Source organism: Ceratocystis lukuohia, assembly GCF_044167205.1.
Source record: "Ceratocystis lukuohia strain C4212 chromosome Unknown Supercontig7_pilon, whole genome shotgun sequence".
NCBI classification, from domain to species: domain Eukaryota; kingdom Fungi; phylum Ascomycota; class Sordariomycetes; order Microascales; family Ceratocystidaceae; genus Ceratocystis; species Ceratocystis lukuohia.
The window spans coordinates 1,461,933-1,488,567 of record NW_027263526.1 but is presented as its reverse complement, the minus strand read 5'-3'; the positions used below and the strand labels follow the sequence as shown (position 1 = coordinate 1,488,567).

Below are 26,635 nucleotides of genomic sequence, written 5' to 3'. Positions count from 1 at the left end.
CTTATTAAATGTTGCATGAACTACAACGCGTCGCGTGGCTGCATAGGTCGCGTCTATGAAGCGTTTTTGTAAAGCGTGGCGCTCAGCTGTGGAGCTCAGATGTGGCGTCTTTTCTGGCTCCTGCTCTGAAGCCCCCCTTGTTAGACCAAAACAGGCCCTTGCTGCTATTGCACTCAGCTTTATGTTACTTTTATGCCTTTTAGCCCGTCAACCTGTCACCATGCAAAGCCATTCCTTTTCGCCCCAAGCCTTCCATTCCTCATTCTTCTCTTTGTTCTCTCCCGTTATTCTGGGCCCAATGAGGGCAGCAGCAGCAGTCTGTCAATGCAAGAACTCCTGCCAATGTACACTAGCCCTGCCCGCTATAAGTTGCAGTAGATTACAAGCCATTCTAGCCTAGATAACCCCAGTCTATGTTTTTCTTAGTGAACCCATTAGCCCTATACCACCTACAATCCCTACCAGTGCGCAAAGAAGTGCTAAACTAAGCACGCTACCCAAGACGCCTTGCTGGCCTTTTCCTGTGCTATTTTTACCTTTTTTTGTCCAAGTCTTTTTTACTTTGTTTTTTTCTTCCCTCTTCAGCTGGAAACTTTTTGTCTTCACACGTCGTTCTAGCTCGTCTGTCACCTCCCCGTCTCGCCCACAATGGAAGCCCTCACTCCTCTCGTTGACTCGATCCGTCCTATTCTGCAACCCATCACGCAGAACTTGCCTGAGCCCATACGCGACTTTGGAATCTCTCTGATTGGTGATAAGTGCTACACGTCACTTCTGCTTGACATCGACCATACTGATGAGGCTTGCGTCAAGCTGGGCGTCTCCAAAGCCCTAGGAATCGCCATCGTAGCTGCTTCGTCTATTGTCAAAGTGCCTCAGATTATCAAGTTGATGAGCTCAAAATCGGCCGAAGGCGTGTCTATTGTTGCCTACAGTCTTGAGACACTGTCGTATATGATCTCCTTGGCCTATAGCAATCGAAATGGCTTCCCATTCAGTACCTATGGCGAAACCCTCATGATTTTGGTGCAGAATGTTATCATCAGCATTCTCCTACTCTGGTACAGCGGTCGGCCTGGAATGGCTGGCCAGTTCTTGAGCATGACTGGCATTATCATGAGCTGCCTCTGGAGCCCGCCTGTGGTTCCCATGGAAAAGTTGGTGTATCTCCAGGCTGGCGCTGGTGTCTTGAGTGTGGCCAGCAAGCTGCCTCAGATTGCCGCAATTTTCACATCTGGGACCACCGGTCAGCTCAGCGCCTTTACCGTAAGTTTACCATATAGCAAGCTACCTATTTCTATCAATCGCTAACATAAAGATTGCCTCTCCAGGTTTTTAACTACCTCATCGGCTCGCTTACCCGCATCTTCACCACTCTACAGGAGGTTAACGACAAAACCATCCTGTACAGCTTCATTGCCGGCTTTTTCCTCAACGTCATTCTGACTCTCCAGATGATCATTTACTGGCGCGCTACACCTGCGTCCAAGAAGGGAAAGAAGGCCAAGGCTACTGCTACTACCAAAGAGCCTGTTGCCGTTCAAGCTTCAGCCTCTGGCGCCTCGATTACGCCCAAGAAGAGTGGCCCAACCACTCGTCGCAGAGGCTAAATACCGATGTAGAATACAGTTTGTATGGTGGGGAGTTTTTTCTTAAAATACACAAATCCTTGTGCATACCAAGTTTTTTGCAGAGCTGCCTATCCTCGTGCTTCCAATGTATTTTAACAATGGCATTTAGTCTTCAAGCCATGACAAGTTCGTAACATCTTCACATGTCATCTAGCAACCTTGAATCATATAGTGCAAACTTCATATTTCGCACAGTCCAGATATTTAAACCCTTAATAATATGACCCTACTAGGGTAATCCCACGATTCTACATCAAAGCCTTGCGCCATCATCGTGTTGACATGATGAACATTTGCTAACGTTAAAGTCAATTTGTTCCCCCAACCCGACCCTTTGCACAATCTCCATCAATCTAAATTTAACAGTAACTACGCAGCCGATTTTATTTTTCCTTCATTTTTCTTTGACTGTCGATTTTGGAAGCAACGCCACACATCGGGCTTCCGCTGGCTGCTGCTGGTCACCATACTGACTGTATCCGCTTCATGCTCAATCGAATTCTTGGTAATCGGGCTACTCGACTCGCCCTGAGAAGCGCTGCCCGCCAACATGTTCCTCCCCAGACTGCTATTCGCGTACAAAGGGTAGCCTTCCGCTCCCCGTATCGTCCACTGTAAGCTTTATCTTCATCCTTAACTGTCTCTATCTTGATATTTGCAGCTAGTTGACGCTTAGCACAATAGGCGCTCTTTCTTTTTTTGGACCGCAACATGTACTGTTGCGACATTTCTCTGGACGGATTTGCTAGACCCGTACGTGTTTGGTGATGAAGAAGAAGACGACGATTCGCGGCAACATGACCACGGCCATAACCGAAACCAGGCCCCGGAGCAAATTGGAGAATCGAAGGGCCAGCACGGGGGACAGGACCATGAAGATGACGAAAGAGAACATGAAGTCGAGGGGTTCTTTGTGGCGTTCCCATTCACTACGCAAGTCTACCAGCCTGAGCCTTATCGCGGGTCTGATCCAGAATGGCAAGAATATATCAAGTTCAGTAAAGACAAAGAGCTTCAAAAGGAGCTTCGGGGTGAGATATTGTGATTCTGCAGTTTTATGTGTCAATTTACGCCGTGCTGACATGTGTCTCAGACAACCTTCTCAAAATTGTCATCAAGAAACTTGGGGCCGATGACAAGCGATCAAAGCTATACATGAAGTCTCCGCGGCGGTCGCGCATGTGGCTAGATTACCAATATCCGTCGGCTCCAGCTCCAGAATACTGGCACTCCGGGTATGTTGAAACAAGAACTAGCACCCGATCAACATGTCATGGGCATCGCCAAGTTAACATTTTATTACGCGTAGCATCCTTTACGCCAATGATGGCATTTACTGGACTAATGCAAAGGCGGATTCCAAGCTCTCCATAGATCTGGATCGCATTATGTACCCACAACTTGTTGCAAGCTTCATTTACCAATTTGCCTCACAGAGCGTCGTTCGGTACTACGATAAAGTCCGCGCAATTTGGTATCCAGATACCCCACGACCCCAAAGGCCCGTAATCCAAATGAACCCCGTGCACCAAGTACAGCCGAGTCAAGACAAAGGCTTCAAACTAGTGTTGGAGGAAGAAGATCCGAGCAATTCGACTATTGTGGAAAAGATCACACGCCTAGCTCTTGGCCACGCTATCGCCGTTACGGAGCCAATGAAGTCAACCTGGAAACAGTTTGGCCTAGCACTGCAGCGTAAGTGGAGCGGGTACAAGTACCCACCACCCCGTGGCTCAATTATGCTTACGGGAATGTTGGAGGTTGAGACCCCCAAGGTTTGGGTATTGGTGGATGTAACGGCATTTTGGGAGCCGAAGGAAAAAGAATTCCATGGGCCATCGATGATGGTGTCAGTTAGAGGGACTTTACCCAAGGTACAGACACCATTAAGGTAACGCGCGGGGGGGGGAAGGGTTTAAGTGTACTTTTAAACTATGATGTGCTTGTCTACGTTGATACGTTAGAGCGCTCCGATATTGGCATTAGCACTTTGATGAAGCCTAACAAAAGGGTGTAAAGAGTGTCTAGCATTAGAATTTGAAGTCAATTTACTAGTTTGTTGCGGCAGCCCGTACAACCTATCCATTTATTTGCTTACATAACCTAGAATGAATTTCGGCTGGTGGCAGCTGGCAAAAACCATTCGCAAGGCTGACGCTCAAATTATTGAGCCAAATCCTACGTATGCAAAGCCTCGTCAAATGCGACCGCGCAACTATCTTGTTCTCATCATTTCAAACCCGCTGCAAAATCGACCAATAACTGCCGCCGACAAGAAATAACGCGCATTGCGTATCTAAAGGACAATTGGCTGGCTGCTTCCAAAACAGGGCACCTTTTCCCTTCACATACCTACACACGACCGACAGCCATGGGTAAAAAGAAGCGCAGTTTCCCCGATGTCGAGGAAATACTTGCGCGCCCGTGGTGCTACTACTGTAAGCTGTCTCCAGATATCTACCGGGACTAGAATTTCAATACTAACCCTGATGCAGGCGAGCGTGACTTTGAAGATCTGAAACTTCTGATTTCGCATCAAAAGGCAAAGCATTTCAAGTGCGAGCGATGTGGTCGTCGTTTGAACACGGCCGGTGGTATGTTTCCCTCCATGGATTCCCCTAGAGAGGCCCAGTTTGTCATTACTAACTATGCATGCTGTTTTTCCTATACAGGTCTCGCCGTGCATCTGAGCCAGGTGCATAAAGAAACGTTGACTGAGGTCGACCACGCGCTGCCCAACAGACAAGGCTTGGAAGTTGAGATTTTTGGCATGGAGGGTATTCCGCAGGATATCCTGGAGCAGCACAAGACGCGGATCGTTCAGAACTTCTATCAGGCACAAGAGGACCGACGCATTGCGACAGGCAACCCGCTACCTGGCGACGGCAAACACCCGCCTCGTAAGAAGATCAAGATGGAGACTCCCGAGGAGCTTAAGGCTAGATTACACCAGTACGTCGCCCAGCGTAAAGCTGACAAAGCCGCTGGCATTACGCATACGGACCAGCCAAAGCAGCTGCCACAGGCACTTCTGCCTCAGAGCGTTCCCGGCCAATACGTAAGTGTGGTTCTAATTTCCTACTAGCCATAAAGACCGTGGTGTCAGAATACTAACACGGTGAATAGCCCATGCAATATCCCCCGCCAATCCCCGGCCAAGCGCCCGGATTCTCTGGCTATGGTGGTGTCGCAACTGGCTTGCCTACGCGGCCGTCTCAGCCCAACTTCTGGCCGCCGCCGCCTGGCGCGGTTGGATATCCCGTTGCACCGCACGCAAATGACGACATAGATGACCTGATTCGCTCAGCAGAAACCAATGCCCAGTCTGTGCAAGCAGCGACGGCAGCAACACCAGCGGAGCCGGCTGCTGTGGAGAAGAAGAAGAAGGACAAGGGTGTGCGTATGATTTACTCGGATACAGAGGTCAGTCCGGAGGAGAAGATGGCGTTACTCCAGCGGTACGCGTTTGTGTCGGCCGAGGCGTAAGATGGTGAGTAGTGGGGAAGCGGGAGTTGGTGGGAGATAGCAGCTTAGCTTGCTGAAAAGGGCAAGTATGATTTGACTTTGAGCTTCTTTGCATTTTAGTTTGTCATGTTCTTACAACAAATCTGACTCTATGGTTTCTTATCATGGCTGCGTGCTTATCTGTTTGTTCTCGACGCTGTCCCAAGTTGACAAAAAATGAAGGGAGTCAGTCAGTCAGTCAGTTGATCGAGTCAAGTCATTCACAACAAAGAGAAGGTGGGATGGTGCCAGCAAAAAGCAAAGGACCAATCTCCCCAACTGGGAATCGAACCCAGGTCACCTGCGTGACAAGCAGGTATGATCACCACTACACTATTGAGGATTGGAATTCTGGTTCACGATAATTCCGCATCTAGACAGGCTGAAAAAAGAAAAAAAGACCCCGGGTTTTTTTCCGCTGTACTCCGCCGGGCTTTCTGTTGAAGCCCGACAGCCTATTATTAGACAGCCCTCTTTTCACGACGCCCGGTTTCCACGGCCCCCAAATTACCATCACCATAGCACCACTGTAGCCCAATGGGATTGTCTTTGCGCCCGGCACTGTATTTTTGGGGGCTACACAGTCCGCGCCCTTCTGTCTGCTGGGAGAGCCGCGGCTTCGCGCCTCATCTATCGTCTCGCAAGGTAGCAGCGACTAGAGAAGTGACAAGTGGCGAGACTCAGATGTCTGTATAGTCTGACTCTATTCCCCCTCGTCGTTAGATGGGGCTCCCTAGACTACACTGGAAGCGGCTGACTTGTTCTCGTGAGCTTCATTTCATGATTTCAGGGCGAGTCCCCCCACACTACTTCTGAATTGAGGGTATGTGTGGATTTTTCATTTCTTCTTTCATTTTCCTTATTCCTTTTTTTGCTTCTGTTCTGCTCTTGCTTAGAGCATTCGTGCTCACCTCGCCTCGGTTCTGCGGTCAGTGCCTCGTGGAGGGTTGGTTCTGTTCGTTAGCTAGTTCGGCGTTGTTTGATATCTGCCATTCCCGTAGATGTTAAATATATTCAAATTCTCGGATTTTCCGTATAATCGGGTAGGATATAGTCCGAAGTTACATCAGAGAACAGTTGCTCGTGTCATGGCAGCTTAATTGGGACAATACCATGTGTGTTTTGAGCACAATCACTCCCGTGTGTCGCCGTTTGCTCAAGTAAGCCAAGGTGGCAGCAGTAAGCGCATTTTGGAAGCGAGTCTTGAAAATCCACCGCGGTTAATATGACTCTTAGGTAGGGAGGGCACTTTTGAACCCGAATATGAAAAAAAGTAATAAATAATAAAAGCTCAGCAAACCATGCGAGGCTTAACTGTCCTTCTCTTTTTGTTCTTCGATGGCTCAACGGAAATGTGCGTGCTTGTGCTTCTTGCAAACTCCCTGCACTGCTGACCTCCTAGAGGTAATCCTGCCCAATGCCCTCAACACTAGAATTCTAATCGATTTCGAAGGTATATATGCTAAGCTTTCTTATGTCCATATGACCAATGCGTTATTTGATCACACATGATCCCGGCATCATACATGGGAAGCTTATCCTCAACTCAGCTTGGATGCTCAGAAAAAAGATGAGAAAAAATACCCAAAAATAGGTTCAATAGCCAATCTTTCGGGTGGTGATTTGAGTGAAGGCCGGAGAAGCAAGCCAATTGATCGGATAGCTTTAGTCGAAAGCAATAATACACAATATTGATTCTTGTTGGCTGCTAATGGTTCTGCTCTCACAGACCATACCGCCGCTCACACAGGCGGCCAGCCCGATATAATGAGTACCCGGAGTAGTTGGTAAAGCTGTGGGTCTTCTTTATTTATTAGTCATCATGTCATGGCATGGTCGGCGAACCGAGTGACTGGTTAAGTGCTACGTTAATCACAAAAACCCCTCGGCTCTACGTTCCTATTTTCTCATTCTTTTCTCTTTTATTCCATGAATTTTTTCCTCTTTTCCCCTTGAACATGCGCTGCTTACCCCCTGCTTCTTTTACTTCATTTGGCATGCTCTTTTGCCTGAAGCTTGGCATCGACTTTATGCGTAGGTCGTAGCAGAAAGAGCGTAAAAATGGAGGGTGGACAAACACGCTAGACACTAAAGACTATGGTATGGCCCTCTTAGCCTTTGCTCTCTTGTCAATATAGACTTGTGGCATTGGCTCCTAGGTTTGCTGGTATTCCGAGGCTTGACGCAAGCTAACGCGCGCTGTAGTTCGACTCATCACATTCTCTTGTTGTTTTCCGCCCGGAAACGAGACGAGGTGACACGCTTTGTCTGTTACCCTTACCTAGACACGATCCTTTTCCCGGCAGTTGGTAGCGATCATGCTTTATTTCCCTGGCTGTCTCTGGCTGTGATTGTATGCACGGCATAGCCGCATACGTGCAATGACCATCAGTTGGCGGATCACACGAGGTAGTGCTGTATTTTGTTCAAAATAGGCAGTGTGCTCTACTTGGTGGGTTAGCATTCGTTGGTCTTCTTTGCTTTTGGTAAAGATGCCTGTTCAATACTTATTTGAAGCCGCATTGAGCAAACATCAAAGCAGTGTATGTTGGGTGCGGAGTACGGCATCTTGATGCACCGTGAAAAGCGATAAATAGCCTCTTGGGACCCGACCTTTTTGGGTTAATCAAACTTTCGTCAGACTCTCATTTCAGTCCTCCTCGACTCTCGCTCACTCTTCTTTATTTGCGCTCTGGCTCTCTTACTGCGATCGCTCCTACTACCATCAGCCCAGCTACTGACACTCTCAGCAATCATCGTTATCATTCCCGCTTGTATTGCTATTTACCCTCAATCTAACCATGTTGCTATCTACTTTCTACCTATATGCCATCTCTTCGTCTCTCGTGGGCCTGCCCTCAGCTAGGTTGCCGAAAGAACAAAGTTACGCCGTCGAGCAATATGAAAATAGTCTCTACTTCGTCTACAGCCCTATCATGAAGGAAGAAAAGAAAGAACCCATTGACATCATTTCTTTCGGCGCTGATGAAGATAGCGTAACCATCTTTTTCGCTGGCGAAGAGCCCGAACACCGAAACAAGCTATCTCTACCAGAAATCTTCAGAGGTCTCTGCCGAGAAGAGGATCTCGACTCGTATAGCATGGACTGGCTGATCTTCGACGGCCTTGACGTGCTTGCAATAGATGCCATCAAATCGTACCGGGAATCGCACAAAATCGGACAAACAGACGAGATAGATGCTACTCCAGGTAGCGATGCCTGGAAGGTCCTTTCTGAGCTTCGCTACTACACAAGTGCGACCAACATGTTGCCAGAAAGAATCTTGGACAGGATCATTGTCAGAAGCCAGCAATGGGTTGAGGAGGATAAGGACGGCAACGAAAAGGTGAAAATTTCTGACCGGATACATTTCTCCTTTGAGCCAGTCTCGGATGAGGATGAGGAATAAAGGGTGGCCGCCAGTGGTGAAAGAAACCAAAAAAAGCATTTGTAACGGGACATAAACAGTACGAGCAACATCACGAGCACTAGACATATTAATACTATTATTTTTCTGCCATCTTGACTGGACCTGGCACGTGAGTAGAGCGGAAGATTTTAAGGTTACTTGAATGATGTGTGTTACCTATCACAGCTGCACTTATATCAAAGTATTACGATTTTTTGTATCACTAAACACTAGTGTAATAAGCTTATACATACGCTTGCCAGCTTTCAATATTCTAATGTCCACCGCATGGGATCTCCTGACCCTTCTAGGCTGATGGGATTGGTCCTTTCGCATGATGCTTTATCATCATCAGTCGTCTAACTAGAACACAGTCCATTGTACTGCATTCTACTTCTGACATCTACTGACTGTTATTTCGCAACCATACGATAGTGTATTAGGTGGACAGCTGTGTTCCTATATTTCATGATACTTATCAAAGTCTTTGTCATCAGTCCTAGCCGTAATAATGCGGCCAAGCTCTGTTTCGGCGAGGCCCTTCTATCAGGAAACACAAAAGGGAAGTTCGGTGGAAAGTATCCTTTTTGCTCTTGGCATCATTTCTCAGAGTCGCAATGTAATGTCTCTACCCCACCTCCGTGCTCATGTGAGGCTAGTGTGGTGTTCTTTTGTGGTCCCTGACACTCCCCCAGCTTTGCTTGGGCGTTTGATAGCTCGTTGCCTTCTATGTCTATATGCCCTAGAACCCACAGCGCTCAGAGACACCTTCCAAGTGTCCTATCTGCCTGGGCTCTTAGAATCCGATTTGCCTCGTCTACTGTTTCTAGCCGGTGGGTTACGGAGCCGGTCCTCTAATCCTCTGTTGTCTAGACGTGGCCAAATAGTGTACTTTTTGTCACACATGTTCTATGAGCGACTCAGCTATAAAACTTGCGCGGTAGCTAGACTCAAGCATATATTTCTATTTCTCGCTCCAAGCATTGTTTTTCTCTATAGATTTGCGAAGAATATCCAGTGCCAGAAGGAAGGTTGTCTGTAGCAGCCTATATCACATTTTAGCAACTGCAAGTAACACTAACACTTCGCTGTTCCGGCCTCATGATAGTTGTGGGCTATCTGTAGTAGCGCCCCTGCTTTAATATCACAGCTCGATAACGCTTTACTTAAAGGCCGCCCATCTCTTGCCAGCCAGTCGATATGAGCCCTATGAATGTGCCGTAGGAATTAGAGAAAAATAGAGAAGCTTGATCAGTAGTTGACGCAGACTCAAGTCTAAGACTCTTACATGCACGGAAAGGCGGTAGTCACCAGATAGATCAACCGAACAGCAATGTAAAGTGCAGCCAAATAAGAGGGTTTGAAGGGATAAGCCACAAGCTAGATCCTAGATCTTGATTGTCTTGTCGCGAGGCCCTGATGCTAGCTAACATCTACCATCCGGAAAGACTGCTAATGTCACCAAAAGCCTGCCCTTTAAGGTCTGATCTCGGGTCTTGGCCGTCTCGCCACAAAGTTCCGGTGTCAGTTGATGTACGGAACTTGAGAACGCTGTGGGAGTCGCATGGTTATTGTAGTCTCCAAAAGTCTGGACGCATGCACCAGAGGTGGCATTCTAGATCTCGACTAAGCTGCCGTCTTATGAAGCTTGTGGGAGGATTGAATAAATATAAACACTGATTTGTAAACATACAGGGTCAATTTTAATAATCTCTGCGTGAGAGAGGAATCATCTAGTGAGTGTCCTCGACAATATCTCGAACTCTCAGAGGTCCTGTAGCATTTAGCTTTGCTGAAAATTGTTAGATATCGTTTTGCTCAGGCACCCCCCACCACAGAACCACTCGCCAAATACAACTTCAGTTTTCTATCACCTTTGCTCTAGCGGTAATGCTGCGAGGGCTAAGCGCCTCCAGCTATTGGAGATATCTATCTCTAAAGAAGGATAGGATTCTGGCTATCATGCGTACTGCTGAGCTTCGAAGAACAACTTGGGGAAATGCGGGATAGTTGCTAGCGAATCGAAGTTCTGGGCTGAGACTCGATCGATGAGATGCCATGGCCCTTACAGGCAGTAAAAGCTATCCTAGCTTTCTGCAAAAACAAGGCATGTGATGGCACAAAGACCACTTGGCGTTGAACAATCTCAGAACACAGTACCTCGACTAGAGCTTTACTGACCAAATAGCCCTTCGTGCTAGCCTATAAAGTAAAGGAGCACAGTTGCTACCAAGAGTCAAGAATGAGACTCGTAAGCCAGTTTCACCTTTCATCCCGTTGCTTTCCAGGCCCCCAAATGCCTCGATAAGGAGATGTGCCCCTTCCAAAGCAACCACTTCTCCTGTGTCAGTCGATCCGCCATACATATACGGCTTGGCTGCCATCACTACCAAATCCTGATCCAGCTCGAAACTTAACCGAACCTTTCCCTCGGCATGGTTTAGACTTCCCTCCATGTCTACTCGATTGCAGCTAGGCAACCCCGATTTAGCAGACGAGGGCTCAGTTGCGAATCCAAGTAGATGTCACTAACCCACAACACAGCCATCTGACGAATCTAAGATCAAGATCACATTTCCTAGGCTCACATCATCTAGAACGACAGTCACTATCTTGTAGGGTCCGCGCTAGTTATCCTTACTTCTAAGTGGCTCTTTTCCTACTTCATCACACTTTCTCCGCCAGTACTTGATGAGCAATAGATCACATCACTTACTGCTTGTAAGTGGGTGGTGGCCTGGTTACCTTGAGTGTAGGTAAGGGGTCTAGACAGATGTAGCCGGGCTTGAGCCCTGGGCAATAGCTTTAAAATTTCAAAGTCTAGTGCCCATTTCTTTGCTTAGTAGAGCCTAGAAGTATACGTTACGATAGTAGACACTTGCTGACCCGAGTAATGAGCTAGTCGGGATAGTTGTTAGTAACCTAAGTTAGGGTTACTAGGATTGCTGACCCTGATCCAGTTCGCCCAAACGTTAGGGTTAGTACCAGACATCAAGGGTCTTCTTCCACGGCCCATGTGCTTGATCTTTGATCTAGAACATGGGAGTGATGGATATATAAACCGGCTGAGATCCGCTCCTTGGACTAGACTTGGATAGATACAGAACAACTTCACTAAGCACTTATTCCTTCTTCCTTTCCTTCATAGGACATTCAGTACGTCCTCCTAACATCTACTGTTAATAGTTGTTTGATACATCCTAGAGGATAATTTCATCGATGCTAGATGCAGAGGAAACCGGCGCTGCCTCACACTAAACTCGCATTATACTAGCAGCACCGTGTTGCTGTCGCTGTGACTTCGAGTACATGAAGCATGCTTGATGGGCACGCGATGCATCCAAGCACGCGACGCACTTTTCCCACCTCCACCCTTCATTAACTATATCTTTCGCCCTAAAACGGTGGAACCTAATACTAGAGCAAAAGCTCTTCTTGCACATTAAGCCCTTTTCTATAACCCAATACCAGGCGTCCGGAGCCCCGCTGACATCTGCCAAGTCACTAAGCCGAAGCTACATGGTCGGATGAATGGCATTCAAGGTTGGTGGAACTGGACCCCAACATCACTATCTAGCTGATCTGGAAGGAAAGAATTATTGCTCAGTTTATCTATGGCCTGGGCTTGCGGAGGCTTCCGCCGCAACTATGTAGTGTTGGGGAAATGTCCAACGGACTGCTCTCCAAATGCGACCCATTCATTACCTGCCGGCAAGTGCCGGGCCTCCAGCTTCGTCAGGTGATATCCGGAGCCCAAAATGTGTCTTCTTTCAGAAGTATGACCACCAGAAGACTGAATGTGAGTAGGTGACCATTGTTTGCGATTAGTTCAGACTTGTTCAGAACAAAATCGGGAAGTATGGCATCAACCTAGCCGATATCTACGGCTTTGGCGAGAACAGCTCTATGATGGGTGTCATGGCAAATGAAATGGTCATCACAGGCTTAGAGAGGATCAGAAAGATGAAGCTAGTGCAGCCTGAAAACCGGGGATGGGTTGCAATCATATTGCAGAGGCTCACAATAGCTGGACAGACTATAACATAGGCCTTGGGTAGGTCAAGCACTTTTATATTATTACGCAAAACCCAGTCAACTAGACACCAACTTCTAATTCTTGATGATCATGAAAGCCATCACCGCTCTGTTGACTGAAAGAAATGTCATGAAAGGATCTCATTGTTACTCTTCGTATGCCGCCTCATTCGTCTCTCTTAATGTCGGGTGTTTTGGGCCGCTCAAAACAGCCTATAATAAAGGAATCGAATTGTTCCCGGGAAGCGTCGCATTGAAGCTCAGTGTGTGGCTACGGGCTCCAACATCGGCCAAGCAGAAAACTAGTCTCCCCGATCCCTATGTCTCAAAGGCATCAAAGACAGTGCTTGAGACCTGAACACGTCGAAAGACAAGTGAGGGGGCGTTGGAACAGCTCCCCAGCATCAGCCATTGAGACGATCAAGTCACGTTCAAGGAGAGCGAGGGCAATAATGCATCAGAGTGCCTTGTTGAAAACCGAGGGGCATAGGTGGTGGCCGAATTGTCGAAGAGTAGCGGTTGAGGAAGGTCAGCGTCGACGAGAGAAATACGACGTAGAACATGGGGCAAGGCAGGCAGGCCGTATGTAACTCGGAAACGTATCAGTTTGTTGTTGGAATGTCTGGAGAAAACAGTACTGGTTAGTTTTGATACATTGAATGCCCCATTATCTCTTGAATTGAGTTTACATGACGACCGCCAGGAAAAGCGCGTTGTGTGTAGCACGCTTGCTAGGGCCTTCTTTGCATTATCTATCCTGCCTAGTCAATCCAAGGCAAGCACAAGATGCCGACATCGAGAGGGAAAGGCAGAAATTGAGAGTGCTCGCCTTGGAATAGGAGCTAGGCAACTCAAGGGCTGTGTCCCTCCTGGTAGTAGAGAGGCACAAGGCCAAGTGCATACCAAGCAACCTTTGCTTGATTTGACTTTGTGAAAATAAACGCCTTCTCACTTACTCGCGCTTGATATTAATTCGGATTAGGCCAGCCGGACCATATACAGCCTCAATGCACGGGGCCTTGCTCCTTAGTCCCTTTTCCCAACTGCGCTGAATGCTGCGCAAGCCCCCTCCGGTGTCCTCGTTAGCTTTACCCAGGCCATCCTCATTAGCTTTTCTGCAAACCATGGTCAGTAAGTAGTCCTAATAATAGCTGCACTAGATCACAGTTTCGCTCATGGCAACGCTGTTAGAGACCGACCCTCCACCGCACCGCGGATGCCAACGAGAATAGAAGGCTTAGTGCACTTGCAGCCCAGCTGAACGGCTAGAAGCAATGTTATATTTTCTAATCCGCCTTGGTTACAAGATCTCAAGAAGAGACAGTCCGGTGATAAGAAGCCGCAGGATTTTCAGCGCAGGACTATTACAAGTAGAGATATATAATACAGGTCCAACCGTTTACTGCGCTGAGGAGCTGGAAGCCTCATCCTAGCCCAAGAATTTCCTTGCTCAGGCCACCCAGAAACCTAGCTCAAGCCATGCCTCGTTCACACAGAGCTCGCTTAATTAGCCATATCTCGTTTTCGGTGTGTTGTTAGTCCGTCGTAGGTTGGTCTAGTCTTGACGAAACCTTAACACATGAACTTTTGGTGTAAGAGTGCCTTGGCCAGGAACCAGCGTCTAGAGCCATTGAAATTTCCCCATCAGTAAGTAGCATTGCCCATGCTTCATTTGCATTTAGTCAGGGACAGAATGTCATTTTTGGGATAGCCAAGGTTTTTTAGTGCAGAGACACAAAACCAAGGCGTCTCTCTACCTTGGATGATGCTGCTGCTAGTCATCAGGCGCTAGCTTTAACGCCGACACGAAGATACAGCTGTAACTCCGAAGCGCGAAAGGGCAGACGGCGGTCATTGTAGCATAAGGGAGAGTGAGAGTGAGAGTTTGCATGGAAATTGAAAAGTAATTAGGGAAATAAAAAAGGGAAAATAATATTCTTCTTATTTACAGGAGCCAAAGAGAAGGAAAAAGAACAGAGTTGTCGAATGCTGAATTAGGCAGCAGCTACATGAAGGTGAGAAACCACACATGGGAAGCAAGGGTAAAAAATACAAAAAAATAAAAATAAATTAAAAATTAAAAAAAAAAAGGGCTTCGATTCTAGCAAAACTTTGTAGTGGAAAGCCAGCCTTGATCTGGTTATCCGCGGCCAAGTCTGGCTGTAATTTGAGTCACGATAAAACGCAACAAACCCGACCCCGTGCTCCACATAAACTAGTTGACCAGAAATAATGAGCTAATATATAGAACAAAGAAGTGGTGCTACTAATAGGGTTAGTGGAATGGAGCCGTAGGAGGAAGTGGAGACCCGGTTTTTGAGTGTCATTTAAAGATCTATTCAAATCGTGTGGTGTGGGGTTTTCTTTGGCCTAACTAGGCAGCTGTCTAATCTGAGATACGATACACCACAACCCTAAATTAATCGAGAAAAACTGAACACGGAGACATGAATATCGCCAACGGAGTATCGGAGTAAGGTTCCCTTATGCTATGTGGTGGCAGGAAGTGGCCAATGCGTCCACTGGTATCAAAGCTGCTGTGCAGTCTTGGACCTACTGCTAGATATGTTGCCGAGGAAAATTCGGCTGGCACCACAGAGCCCCTTTATCAAAAGGCTCAACGCGACGAACGGGCTCCAGGACGTGGATTCCTGCGAGGGGGTGAAGGCAAGTTTAGCGCATGGGGCATTTGCCTCGGAACAGGGATAGCTAAGACGGATTTCTTTATGTGGAAGAAATAGACCCTACCCCAAGCGCCCGCAGAACTTGACTGGAACGGAGAGCTCAATGTGCTATCATAGGGTGGGCCTAGCAACATGATGTCCTTCTTAGACAAAATGCCGCTGTTCATTTGGCTTGGCCCTTATGCGTAGCGAAGATTAGAGACTCATTTCATGGCTCTATGCAGAATACAAACAGCCCATTAGCAAGCTTCAGCTTGTCGGATGGGGCCTGGACCCCAGGCGTCGGCGATGGTTTCTACCGACCTATCATACCATTGACTTTCAGTGGCAGTGCTGACTTTCAGCGATGAGAACTGCCAATTATGACTGTAATTCAAGATGGGCCAATGCGTTCTCTGGATGGTAGGCCCAAAGAGGGCTTATTGTACAATCACCACCTTGGATGCCGTGCCCTAGCGCAGAGTAAGCAGAACAAACTTTATCTCTCATTCTACATAACACCCAATCTTTTGCTCTCCGGCGTGACTGGATGGCGGAATAGGCCTTCAGGGATCAAAGTAACAGTGGTAAAACGATCCCTTTAGCTAGTAATACGACGACGCATTAATGATGTTGGATTTTACTTATAAGTCCCACTTTTTCTATGAGTGCTGGAGATAGCAAGGGCTGACATGTATAGATGGGACTGGTAGATAGGATCTCAGGATGTTGTCCGGCGGTCTGTACAGGGGCGAGAGCATCTAGAAGATGATGTATGAGACTAGGCGATGGATGGCTGAAGGGGACGGGATAACGTCCTGTGATGCTACACGATGCTTGTGTCAGGGTTGTGCGACGCTGATCACTGAGTAGAGATCTATCTAGGCACTCTGACAAGACTACTTCAAGCCGTAGAGCCCTGCTTTTTCTTGAAACAAACGCTCAAGGCCTGAGTGAGATGAGTGAGTGTGTGCTATACATGTGGATACTATCTAGGCTAATCGCATTTAGAGAAAGAAGGAATAGACTGCATGAACCAACTTGATCATAAGTACCAATAAGACCAAAACTAACACGATTTTTGCCGCTGCAGCGGTATTGTGCTATTACCCATTGGATCTGGGCAGCTCTCTGGCCCACGCTGTGGCTGTACTTCGTGGAGGCTTGCGCTAGACCTGAGCTTGGCCTATATATTTGACTAAAGTATGTATTCATTCATAGAGTTCTGCGCTTATTCGGACTGAAATGGATTAAGTCAACCCTGTACGCAAGTAGTAATAAATGTGCCAAGTATTGTCACAAACCCAGCAACCTACCGCCAATCATTCGGCAAAGCATGCTGCCAAATATGTGTATCTGGTTCTCTGAATAGACATGTGTAGACGTATCGTCTGGTCGACGTAGTGGCCAGGCCATACATGCCTGCTCTGGCAACTAGTTTGATTCACATCCGTTGTCATTTTTCACTAGTTGGCCGCCACGTCCTTCCAGAAGAGTCCATCTTCAACTGCGCTGCTTACAGCCGGTCGAGAATTCCCCGCTAACTATGGCATAGCCTCCAAATCCAGCAGAGTTGGACGAGTCTTGCTGACTCCGATGCATGCACGGAACCCCACGAAGTCATGTTGCCAGTGCATAGATCACGGTTGGCTGATGGCTTGGTGGGCTTGCATAGTAAGGGAGTAACAAACTAGTTCAAAGCCCCCATTGAGTCTTGGGCAGACGGGGGAAGAGGCCGACCGGCGTCCGCGAGGCATTGTGAGAGATGGTTAAATATCCAGCCTATGCCGACTACCATAGGGAGGTTATGAAGGCTTGAACACTCACCTCATCATACCCTCACACCTCTTCTCCGTTCTTACACATCTTTTTTCCTAACTGCCACTATGAAATTCTCCTTCTCTTTGTCTTTGGCCCTGTCGCTTTGCAGCGTTGCTCAGGCTGGCGAGCTCACCGAGGCTGGCGATCTTGTTCAGGCTGAGAACTCTGCCCAGGCTAGCGGCTTTGCCCAACCTGATGGCCCTACTCCCGCTGGCGACCTGACTGAGGCTGATGGCCTTGTTCAAAGCGACACCCCCGCTCCGACTGACAGCCTATTTCAAACTGACAGCCCCGTCCAGGATAGCAAGCCTGCTGAAGCCGCCCCCCCTGTTCCGATTACGGACGTCCTGGATGACAAAAATTACGAAGTCAAAACTTGGGGAAATAATTTCTTGGTTTTCTCACCGGAATATGGGGAGGGTTGCGAGTTTGTGGATGTGATGGGTTTCTACCCCAAGTGGAAGGTTGCCGACATTGAGACTTCCAAGAATGACGAAGAGCCTGAGCATGAGAATAAGCTGAGCCTGACAGAGGTCTACAACGCTCTCGCAAAGAGAAGAGGCGTGGAGCCTGGCGAGATCAGATTGGTGGCTTTTAGTGTCGAAAAAGAAGACGATAAAACCGACGAGCTCATTGCTGGAATACGCGAGAGCCGCAACATTGACCTCTGGGGGGAGGTTAGACTATTCCCTAACGACGAAGAGTGGAATATGATTCTTGCCACTGAGTACTACGTGAAGCTGCTACAGGTCGCCAACAGGCCGGTCCAGAGGATAATCATCAGAACCAGGGACCATGTTGACTGGTGGAGCAGAGTCGTCCATACCAACCGTATTTTCTTTTCTTTTGGGCCGTTGGAAAGGAAGACTCCTGTCCCTGGAACTACCACTGAAGTTTCGGCCACTGAAGACGACCCGGAAATTAGGGACAAGAAGCAAGAGGCTGAATTCATAGCTTTGCTTGCTGAGGAGGACATGAACGAGGATGCGCGCCAAGCTGAGATGGCTCGCGAGCTTGCTGACCGGGCTCTTGAGGCTGAGGAGAGAGTCTAATCTACAGCTTCTTGGCAAAAAGCGGCAGGGGAGGGGAGCCATCTAACGAATTGGAATGAAGGGGGGATTTTGTACTATTAGGTCATCACTGTGATCACTGCGGGCCCCAATAGGCGCACACGGCTGGGGCCCGGTAGGCACACGGGTCCCTGTGGCTTGAAAAATCACACGGGTACCCGTGGCGATTACGTGAGCTTTTCTCTTTTGGCATCTCTAATATGTGAGAACTTGACTTCCATCACCAGTACTCCTTCGGCTCCATTGTAAGTATTTGGACCACAGGGACAGCACTAACTAGAAACCACCAGCGCTTCATCTTTCTCCTGTGTTTGTGTTTGATTTTCATCTATTTCAATCTCACTCTCTGACAACTTCCATCTGAACATTATCTACCTGTTTGATCCCATCACAGCAAACATACAGTATGGAGAAGGCTGGAGCATTTCCATTCACACTGGCGTTTGAAACGAGATGACACACCCCAATTACTACTGGAGCCTCGTCAACGTTTTGAGCCACTTACTGCCAGATCAACCATACCACAATCTAGCACGAGATGAGAGCCTAGTGGATTCGAGGCAGTGGAGGCAATGGCACGGCAGAAAGCACCACTGAAGTGTAGTAGATGCCACGCCCTTGGTCATATTATGACTTCGAAAGCATGTCCTCAGAGATTTCAGGAGCTTATAGCGTCAGTCACAGCTACTGAACAATCCCAAGCCCCCTTGAATCACAGGTAGTAGAACTGGTTTCGCAGACAATGGCGGCTACACCAGAGCAGCTTACCATTGGACAGGTTAGAGGAAGCACATATCAAGGCTCAAGCAGCACAGGAGATGGAGGGTAACCCTTTACAGGTGATAAAAGAGGTGTTGGTGAATTATGGGAGAAAATGGAGAAGGATATCGAATAATAGTATCAGATACAGTCCTGTATCGTAGTCAACTTGCAATAGAATTCATCACTATTTAATGATGGAGCTGTTTTTGTAACTTAAGGCGTCCAATTGATCACAGTACTGTACTTCATTATTATGATGTGTGAGCTATGCCAAAAGAGAAAAGCTTACGTAATCGCCACGGGTACCCGTGTGATTTTTCAAGCCACAGGGACCCGTGTGCCTACCAGGCCCCCACACGGCTGTGCGGCTTACGTAAACCTTAAATACTTACATAATCTCCAAAAAATGCATCTACATAGTGTATATGGATTTAATGGTGCGTTATCACACACCACCAACTTGGTTTGAGTGTGTTGAAGAGAATTCCTATTTGCACTTAAAGCTTCAATGCACCACACACCAAGTAATTAAATGAACAACATAGCTAATCTGACCACAATCTAGTTAATCAAATAGTTTTATATCTTTATAAAATGTGAATATTGGCCAGCACATCAAGAGTGGACAGGTTGTTTTGTCAAGAATATCAGAAACTACAGCCAATGAAGTATCTCTCCAACAGAGTCAGCACATCATGAGCTAAAAAGCTACTTGATCAGAGGTACTGGCGACTTTAAGGGGGTTTTGATATTATTCAAGAGCTTTTACAAAATAAGAAAAAAGCTTTTGATGCAGAAGTTGCTAAGCAAAAGAAGTGCATTGCATGAAGTCATACAGCAAAGAAGCCATTGCAAAGGTCAAAGTCGATTTGTATTAGTGGCTGCATGATTAAATCACTGAGGATGATGATATATTCTTAATTCAGCAGCCAGAAGCTACTCAATGTGAGCGTGGGTGCCCTTGAAAGACTGCAACCTTCAGTGAAGGTGAAATAACTTGTCTTTCCATTGTCCCAATCCATCTATAAACGCCAGACAATCATCCCATAACCATTCCCTATTATACAGCTGATTCCAGACCAAGGCTCCGGCCATACAACTGCCTCAGTACAGCATCAACTTAGTCAATGAGAGTATAGAAATAGCCTTGTGGTGATGGATCAGCAGGATATAGAGACAATTAAAGCCAAAGGAAAGAGGGAAACATGGCAAATAAAACTGGCCATATCACCAAAGGAGGCACCACAGGAGGTAGAGGAAGGGAAGAAGGCTATATACAACACTCAGTACAAGAGGCCCAGATTTGACTTTCTTGAATTCAGGATAAAAGAGAGCTTGTAAAGTATGGCTATATTTGATTGGCTAGATTGTTCTTAAATTTGCCATGTGATTGATTCAATTACTTGGTGTATAGGGCATTGAAGTTTTCGGTGCAAATAGGAATTCTCTTGAATATATTCAAATCAAGTTGGTGGTGTGTGATAGCGCACCGTTAAATCCATATACACTATGTAGATGCATTTTTTGGAGATTATGTAAGTATTTAAGGTTTACGTAAGCCGCACAGCCGTGTGCGCCTATTGGGGCCCGATCACTGCCCTAGTTGGTTAGATTTTGGGGTTGCGAGACTCAATGAAGCATTGAAATTAAACTTGTACTAGAAAACGCCTGTGTGTATGGGGGGGGGGGGGGGGGGGGGGCTATGATCCTTGGTCGAAGAGAGCTGTCTTGATGGCAAACTAGTCATCTTGATTTGTTTTTGGCTTTGTGTAGGGCAGTGTGCCGGCCTTGAAGACTGAGTAATACGGTAGACGGGCTATAGCTAACTTTCCTGCCCGAGTTGTATTCCTTGGGCTCGCCTCTTATGCTCTTTATTTGTATATTTTCATTTTCTCAATGTCCTTCATGACAACTACACTTTTGTAGGGGCAATAGAGGAAGGAGACCACACCACTGACACCAAGGTCGATCGATGTATGTACCTCATCAGCAATGCGGGGCGTTCAGGTTTGTTTGATGTTTACGTGGGGGTTACTTTCACGGTCTTTTGCTTTCTTCTTGCTTGCTGTGTTTTGTTTTCTTTTCTAGTTCTCAAATCAAACCAAGATAAAACGAAGTCTTCATGGTTGCAAAGCTAGCCTTGTCATAGCTGCAGGCAGGAAATTCCTCTTGGCTAGGGAGCAGGGTATGCTTGCTATTTAGGACAGGCTGTCTCTGTCTATTCCAACCGCCAGACCTTCCATGTGCATGCATCTTATATCCGGGCTGACTCCCTATTCTCATGGATTTTGGGAGAGGAGGGAATGCGGATGGATGCTGAGGAGTTTCCGAGTTGGCAATATGGGAAACCAGGCGTTCAGATAGTCAGTCTGTTAAGCACCATTAATGAGCCAAGTGATGGGCTAATATGGTGTTAATAATAGCCTGGCTGGTAGAATAGAGGCTAAGTGTGGCAAGGGGCTTCACACTTAGCCTCCTATCCTGTGTGTAGTCTCAATAGCCAAGGGCTGATTGAAGATAGATCATTCCACTCAGATAGTAGAGCTTCTCTTTGACTTAGTATGGTGGCAGGGATGGGACAGCTCCTAAGGGGGATCGTCTAGACTAAGGCATAGGCATAGTATAGTACAATAACACACTAGCCTCCCTTGGCTGATGTACTGGGAAAGTTGAGCCATGAAAGACATGAATGCAGAAGATATGCGTGGGTGGGAGAGGGGCAGGAGGAAACGACCAACACTGATTGCGGAGGGTTTGTGCAGTACTGTGCCGTGGCAAAGAATCCCGATACGCTGATTAGGCCAGAAACACAATGTTAATGCCAACATGGGCTATTTCTTCGCCGACGGAGGCTTTCACCTACTGCTAGATTGATTGCCAGAGAAATGGTGGTCAGTGCTACAGAGCCCTTACGCAGGAAGACTTGCAACTAAGGCACGGATTTCACGCCGTTCATTTTCCCGAGACCTTCCTTCAGTCGTTTCATGCGGAAGATAAATTACGAAATAAGGCAAGTTTGGCGCACCACGCACTGGCTTCTCGATGGGAATCGCAATGGTTAAGCCGCTTGTACTGGACAAGAAGAATTCTGATAAACATGGGCTGAGTACGTGCAGTGCATGTCAACACATGCGAATAGGTGGTGCCATTGCCTGTCGCTTTCGACTTAAGTGATAAGTACTATTAATTTTCGAGAAATTAGTGTTATGTCGGAGGCATGTCGTATTATATGGTAAATTGACAGATAAATCCATCAAGGGTGGTGTTCAACAGCGCTGCAGGGAGAAAGGCAGCATGATACTTGTGCGTTCGCAGAGCTAACGTGTGTGGTAAGACCACCTCGTGTATAATAACAGTCGCTGCCTTCTCAAAATGCTTCACTTCATGGATTCCATTATTGACTCCAGAGAGCTGCTCTTATGATTTCTAATCCTTCCTTGCAGATAATTAGCATGCGATTGGGTCTCTAGCACTGTCTTTGGGGGTCCGTAGCTGCACATCAAGCTTCGAGATGACAGAAGGATTAGAAATCATGAGAGCAGCTCCCGGGAGTCAATAAGTAGAAAGAAGGGCCTTGGACTATAGGGGAAGCATCACAATCGATTGGTCAGATAGATCTTGATAGATTATGGTGTTTCTATTGCGAGTTTAATTCGGAGGCTTGATAAAAGTGCGTCGCTCGCTTATCACACACGTCAGTCACCTTGGACATGATAACGTTGATCATTTGGCTTGGACCTTTGACTACCAGAGGCGGAGAAGATCAGGGCTCAGCCGAGCCTTATCCAAAGCAAGGGAAAGCGTCTGTTCTGCTGATTTTATGCTAGGCGCTGGGTATGGCATACGCCGTGGTCGTGGTGATGGCGCATCAAGCTCTGGACAGCTCGCCGATACGGTAGCCGCCATGGCCTATCCTGTGTAATAGCTGCAGCTGGAAGTTTTCACCCCTGTAGGTTGGCACGGACAGCAAAAGTCTATTCAACTAGTACAAGCCATCGCCGAGGCCTGGAGCTTTGACATCGCCGCTGCCAGACTCCATTCAAAGTCTGGAGCGGAATGTCGAAATGTGCACAAACCCCGCTGACGGACTACTCGTATTCTACGTACAGCTATGGGCCGGGGCGCGGTTGAATAGGGAGTCAAGGTAGCCGGACAAAGACTTGCAGAATATTCATCCGCCGGTCCGTTTGGTCGGGAGCTCGGCATATCAAGAAAGTAGTAGCGACACTGCAGAACTTGCAAATGCTCACTTTTTATGATCTTGGGAACGACCAGAGCTGACACTAGATGACAGAATGTTATGGAGCGGTGTATGAAGGGGACAGAAGTGTGCGAAGTGGCAGTAGATAACGTGTGGTGGTAGTGCTACAAGCCATAGGCTGTGTGGCGCTTGTGTGATGCGTGTATAGCAGGGATGATTGCACCGAGATGCAGGAAGGGCTACAGTCAAACGAACGCACGGGCAGGACCGCGCTTAAATTATAGAGCCTCCTTCTTTGAAAGGAGCGCGATGGGCGAATAGCCTAGGCGCTTGGGACAGACTATGTAAGGTCTCGGCTTGTTCGTGGGTAAAAGCCTTGGTTGACTAAGAGTGGTTGTCACTCCTTTATGAACTTCAGCCCTATACAGGATAAGCACCGGGGAGAACTAGAGCCCCTAGTTTCCCGAGCTGTCTTGACTTTCGATTAACGGGCTTCAAGCGGGGGCTCCAACAGAAGAGGGCAGGGTGGTGAGGGGAGAAACTTGTGCTGTTTAGCTATCACTTTCATTACTATCGCCGGAGTTTTAGATTGTGAGATAGGATATGACATGAACCAGATCTTTTGCAAAGTAATCTCTATGAAGGTTGTGATCGTGGACTAAAGGGATGCCTCTATGGCGGTGTAATTCACCAAAGGCTGTCGCCATCACTACTTATGAGCCTCAAATATAATGGCACAAGGAACAGCCGCTTAGTTGGCTACATCGAATCTCTAGAAGCTGGCCTATCTTCGTAACTGCTTGTTTACATCTCTAAACAGAGTCTTCATTATTCCTGGCATAAGGAGCTTGGAAAGTGTTGTGGTGATTTTGCATAGAAAATATATTCAAGACATCTGGGGTTTCTTGTAGATATGCTATGGAATGAGGGCTTGTATGCTGCTCTGCCCTTGGTGTGAACCTCGCCTCACAGTTGTAATTTGGTTTCGAATGTCTTGTGCTGTTGCAAGCGTATCTGACGTATTATAGATATATGTCCTGATGTTTCGAGGGGAAACTCCAGCTGCTACCAAGTCCGAAATCATAGATATATCCTGTAAGGCTTCACGAGATACAAGAAGATTCGATTGTATAACAGCTCTGTAATAAAGAAGAACTCGATAAGTTCTAAAAGAAACTAAAGTGAGCTATGCTGACGATGGTGGTTGAGTGGTTTATATGTACATTGGGAAATATGCACTTTGGTAGAGGGACTAGAGGAAGACACTAGGAAGATGCTAGGAGGAGGCACTAGGAGAAAGGGCTAGGGAGAAAAGGGGCTTTTGGCGCATCGTATGGTTTCCTGGGTGAGGGCAGGGCCTGAACCATACATGATCTATAGATCATTACATATCCTTCTTTCAGAGTGCCTTTGTCAGCCCGTCCGCAATCATTTGATCAGTGGGAGTATACGTGACTTTGATTACACCTGCTTGTATCGCCTCTCTCAGAGATGTCTGCTTGATGAGGAAGTGCCTGTTACGAGTGGATACTTTTGAGCCATTGGCAACCGCCAAGGCACTTTGGTTGTCCATCTGCGTGTCAATCGGCGCCTCCTTCTCAATTTGAAATATCTCTTCAAATAGCGGTTTTAGCCATGTAGCCGTAGCTGCCAGTCCTGCTGCAGCGACATACTCAGCTTCGCAGGTACTCTGCGCTGTGAGGGTCTGCTTGCGTGCCCTCCACATTATCGCTGACCCGTTTATCATGAATACATTGCCTGAAATAGCGTGTGGGGAGACATTGTTGCCCCAGCTGCTGTCCGTGGACGCCTGAATATCGTGGACGGGATTCTTGCGGAACATAAGTGAATAATCCTTCGACCTGTGTAGGTATCTCAAGCAGTGTTTAAGTGCCCGAAGACACGAGATCGTGGGATTGTGTGTTCTTGATGCAAGCCGCATCACCGAGTATGATATGTCCGGACGCGAAAAAAGTGAAATATGTAGCAGGGACCCAACAATACTTCGGTACCGTTCGTGTTCGCTTTCCGACAGTGGCTCAGATTCCTGATCGATGAGATTGTCGTCGCTGATCGGTAACGATGCTCCTCTACACTGAGACAGATTCATCTTCTCAATCAACTTCTCGATCTTTGGCTTCTGGCTAATGCCTAAGGCTGTAGGCAAATGTTCCACCTTAATCCCGAGAAAGGAGGGCACTGGACCGAGATCACGTAGTTGAAGGGTGTACGACAAGCTGGAGATTGCGTCAAGTGTATCACTGACTTCTTTGGACATAAGAAGCATGTCGTCGACATATACCGCTTTCTTCAGCTTGAGTACGTGGTCCTTAAGAAAGCCCATGTGCGCATGTGGTTTTATGAACTCAGGGCTGTCCAGGTCTGCGTTGAGGAATGCTGACTTAACGTCTATGTGATGACACACCAGATCACGTGAGGCCACGAGGGCTAACATCATCCTGAGCGATACGCCATTCAGGACTTCAGCGCTTATGTCTGCATGTATCTCTTCATCGTAGCCGCAGGCACACCATCTAGCTTTGAATGTCCCATCTTCTTTCTTTTGGAGAACCCATTTGCTGTTCATCGGCCGACGTGGAGCTGAGTGTGCTGGAACCGTTTCCCATGAGCCAAACGACTCAAGAGTCTGTACTTCCTTATGCATAGCTTCCAGCCACTCATCCTTCTCAGGACCGGAGAGCGCCTGGGAGACGGGAAATTCCACCCGACCTTTCAGAGCCATAATTTGCGACTTTAGCGGAAACTCACTATCTATAAACGTCACGTCACGTCGTGAGATGACACGTTTGTTAGGTCCACCGTCCGGGACGTAGTAGGAGTTTGAGGAGTGGAAACCGACTAGTATGCCTGATGTGGCTTTTGGTTCGATCTTGTTCCTCTTTTTCACCTGTACTGGCCAAAATGCACGGCAACCGATAGGATGAAGATGACTGATATCCGGTAGTTTGCCGTAAAGTACCTGATATGGCGATGTCTGGGCCACTGAGTTGGCTGTCCTGTTCAAGATGTGTAGGATGCCTTGTGGTGTCTCTGGCCAGAGCTTACTCGGAATGTTTGCGCTTTCATGAGTCGCGCAGAGTGACTCACAGACAGTACGTACGCTTCTTTCAACGATACCGTTTTGTTCATGGGCATACCCTGCACTTCGACTCCAAATAATGCCGCGACGTTCTGCTAGTAAAAGAGATTGGTTGCTCTTAAACTCAGAAGCCTCGTCTGAGTGTAAGGTTTTTGGATACCGACCCAGCTGATTCTTGAGTTGTTCCAGCAGTGTCTCTATCAAGGTTGGTACATCCTTCTTGCTGTGAACAGGAAACGCCCACCTGTACAAGGAGTGTTCATCGACTACCAGCAAAAACTGATTGGCAAGTGGAAAGTCAGTCGAGGATGTTGCGGGTGGCAGCGAATTCTGACCTCCAACCAGATCTAGATGTAAATACTCAAGGGCTTGATTCGATCGATCGACGTCGAGGACGTTGGGTTGTGTGTGATCTTTGCTTTGATGCAAGATTGACAT

General features: G+C 47.4%; 5 protein-coding genes across 5 annotated transcripts; 4 read left to right on the top strand and 1 right to left on the bottom strand.

Annotated features, from left to right (window-relative positions):
- Positions 1-648: 648 nt before the first annotated feature.
- HOO65_070300 (Mannose-P-dolichol utilization defect 1 protein -like protein) lies at positions 649-1,610 on the top strand (the record flags this gene model as incomplete). The annotated part of the gene is made up of 2 exons (XM_071005124.1): positions 649-1,266; positions 1,332-1,610. The coding sequence occupies 2 exons, from the start codon at positions 649-651 to the stop codon at positions 1,608-1,610; spliced, it is 897 nt and encodes a 298-aa protein (XP_070857018.1).
- A 507-nt stretch (positions 1,611-2,117) lies between these two features.
- Positions 2,118-5,117, top strand: HOO65_070299 (BUB3-interacting and GLEBS motif-containing protein ZNF207; the record flags this gene model as incomplete). The annotated part of the gene is made up of 8 exons (XM_071004873.1): positions 2,118-2,245; positions 2,316-2,662; positions 2,725-2,866; positions 2,941-3,326; positions 3,962-4,069; positions 4,127-4,225; positions 4,304-4,689; positions 4,758-5,117. 8 exons carry the CDS (start codon positions 2,118-2,120, stop codon positions 5,115-5,117), a joined length of 1,956 nt encoding a protein of 651 aa, XP_070857017.1.
- A 2,819-nt stretch (positions 5,118-7,936) lies between these two features.
- HOO65_070298 (uncharacterized protein) lies at positions 7,937-8,545 on the top strand (the record flags this gene model as incomplete). Its single annotated transcript, XM_071001300.1, has 1 exon — positions 7,937-8,545. One exon carries the CDS (start codon positions 7,937-7,939, stop codon positions 8,543-8,545), a length of 609 nt encoding a protein of 202 aa, XP_070857016.1.
- Positions 8,546-17,129: 8,584 nt separating this feature from the next.
- HOO65_070297 (uncharacterized protein) lies at positions 17,130-18,116 on the top strand (the record flags this gene model as incomplete). The annotated part of the gene is made up of 1 exon (XM_071001299.1): positions 17,130-18,116. The coding sequence occupies one exon, from the start codon at positions 17,130-17,132 to the stop codon at positions 18,114-18,116; it is 987 nt and encodes a 328-aa protein (XP_070857015.1).
- Positions 18,117-24,496: 6,380 nt separating this feature from the next.
- HOO65_070296 (putative serine threonine protein kinase domain protein) lies at positions 24,497-26,635 on the bottom strand (the record flags this gene model as incomplete). The annotated part of the gene is made up of 1 exon (XM_071001298.1): positions 24,497-26,635. One exon carries the CDS (start codon positions 26,633-26,635, stop codon positions 24,497-24,499), a length of 2,139 nt encoding a protein of 712 aa, XP_070857014.1.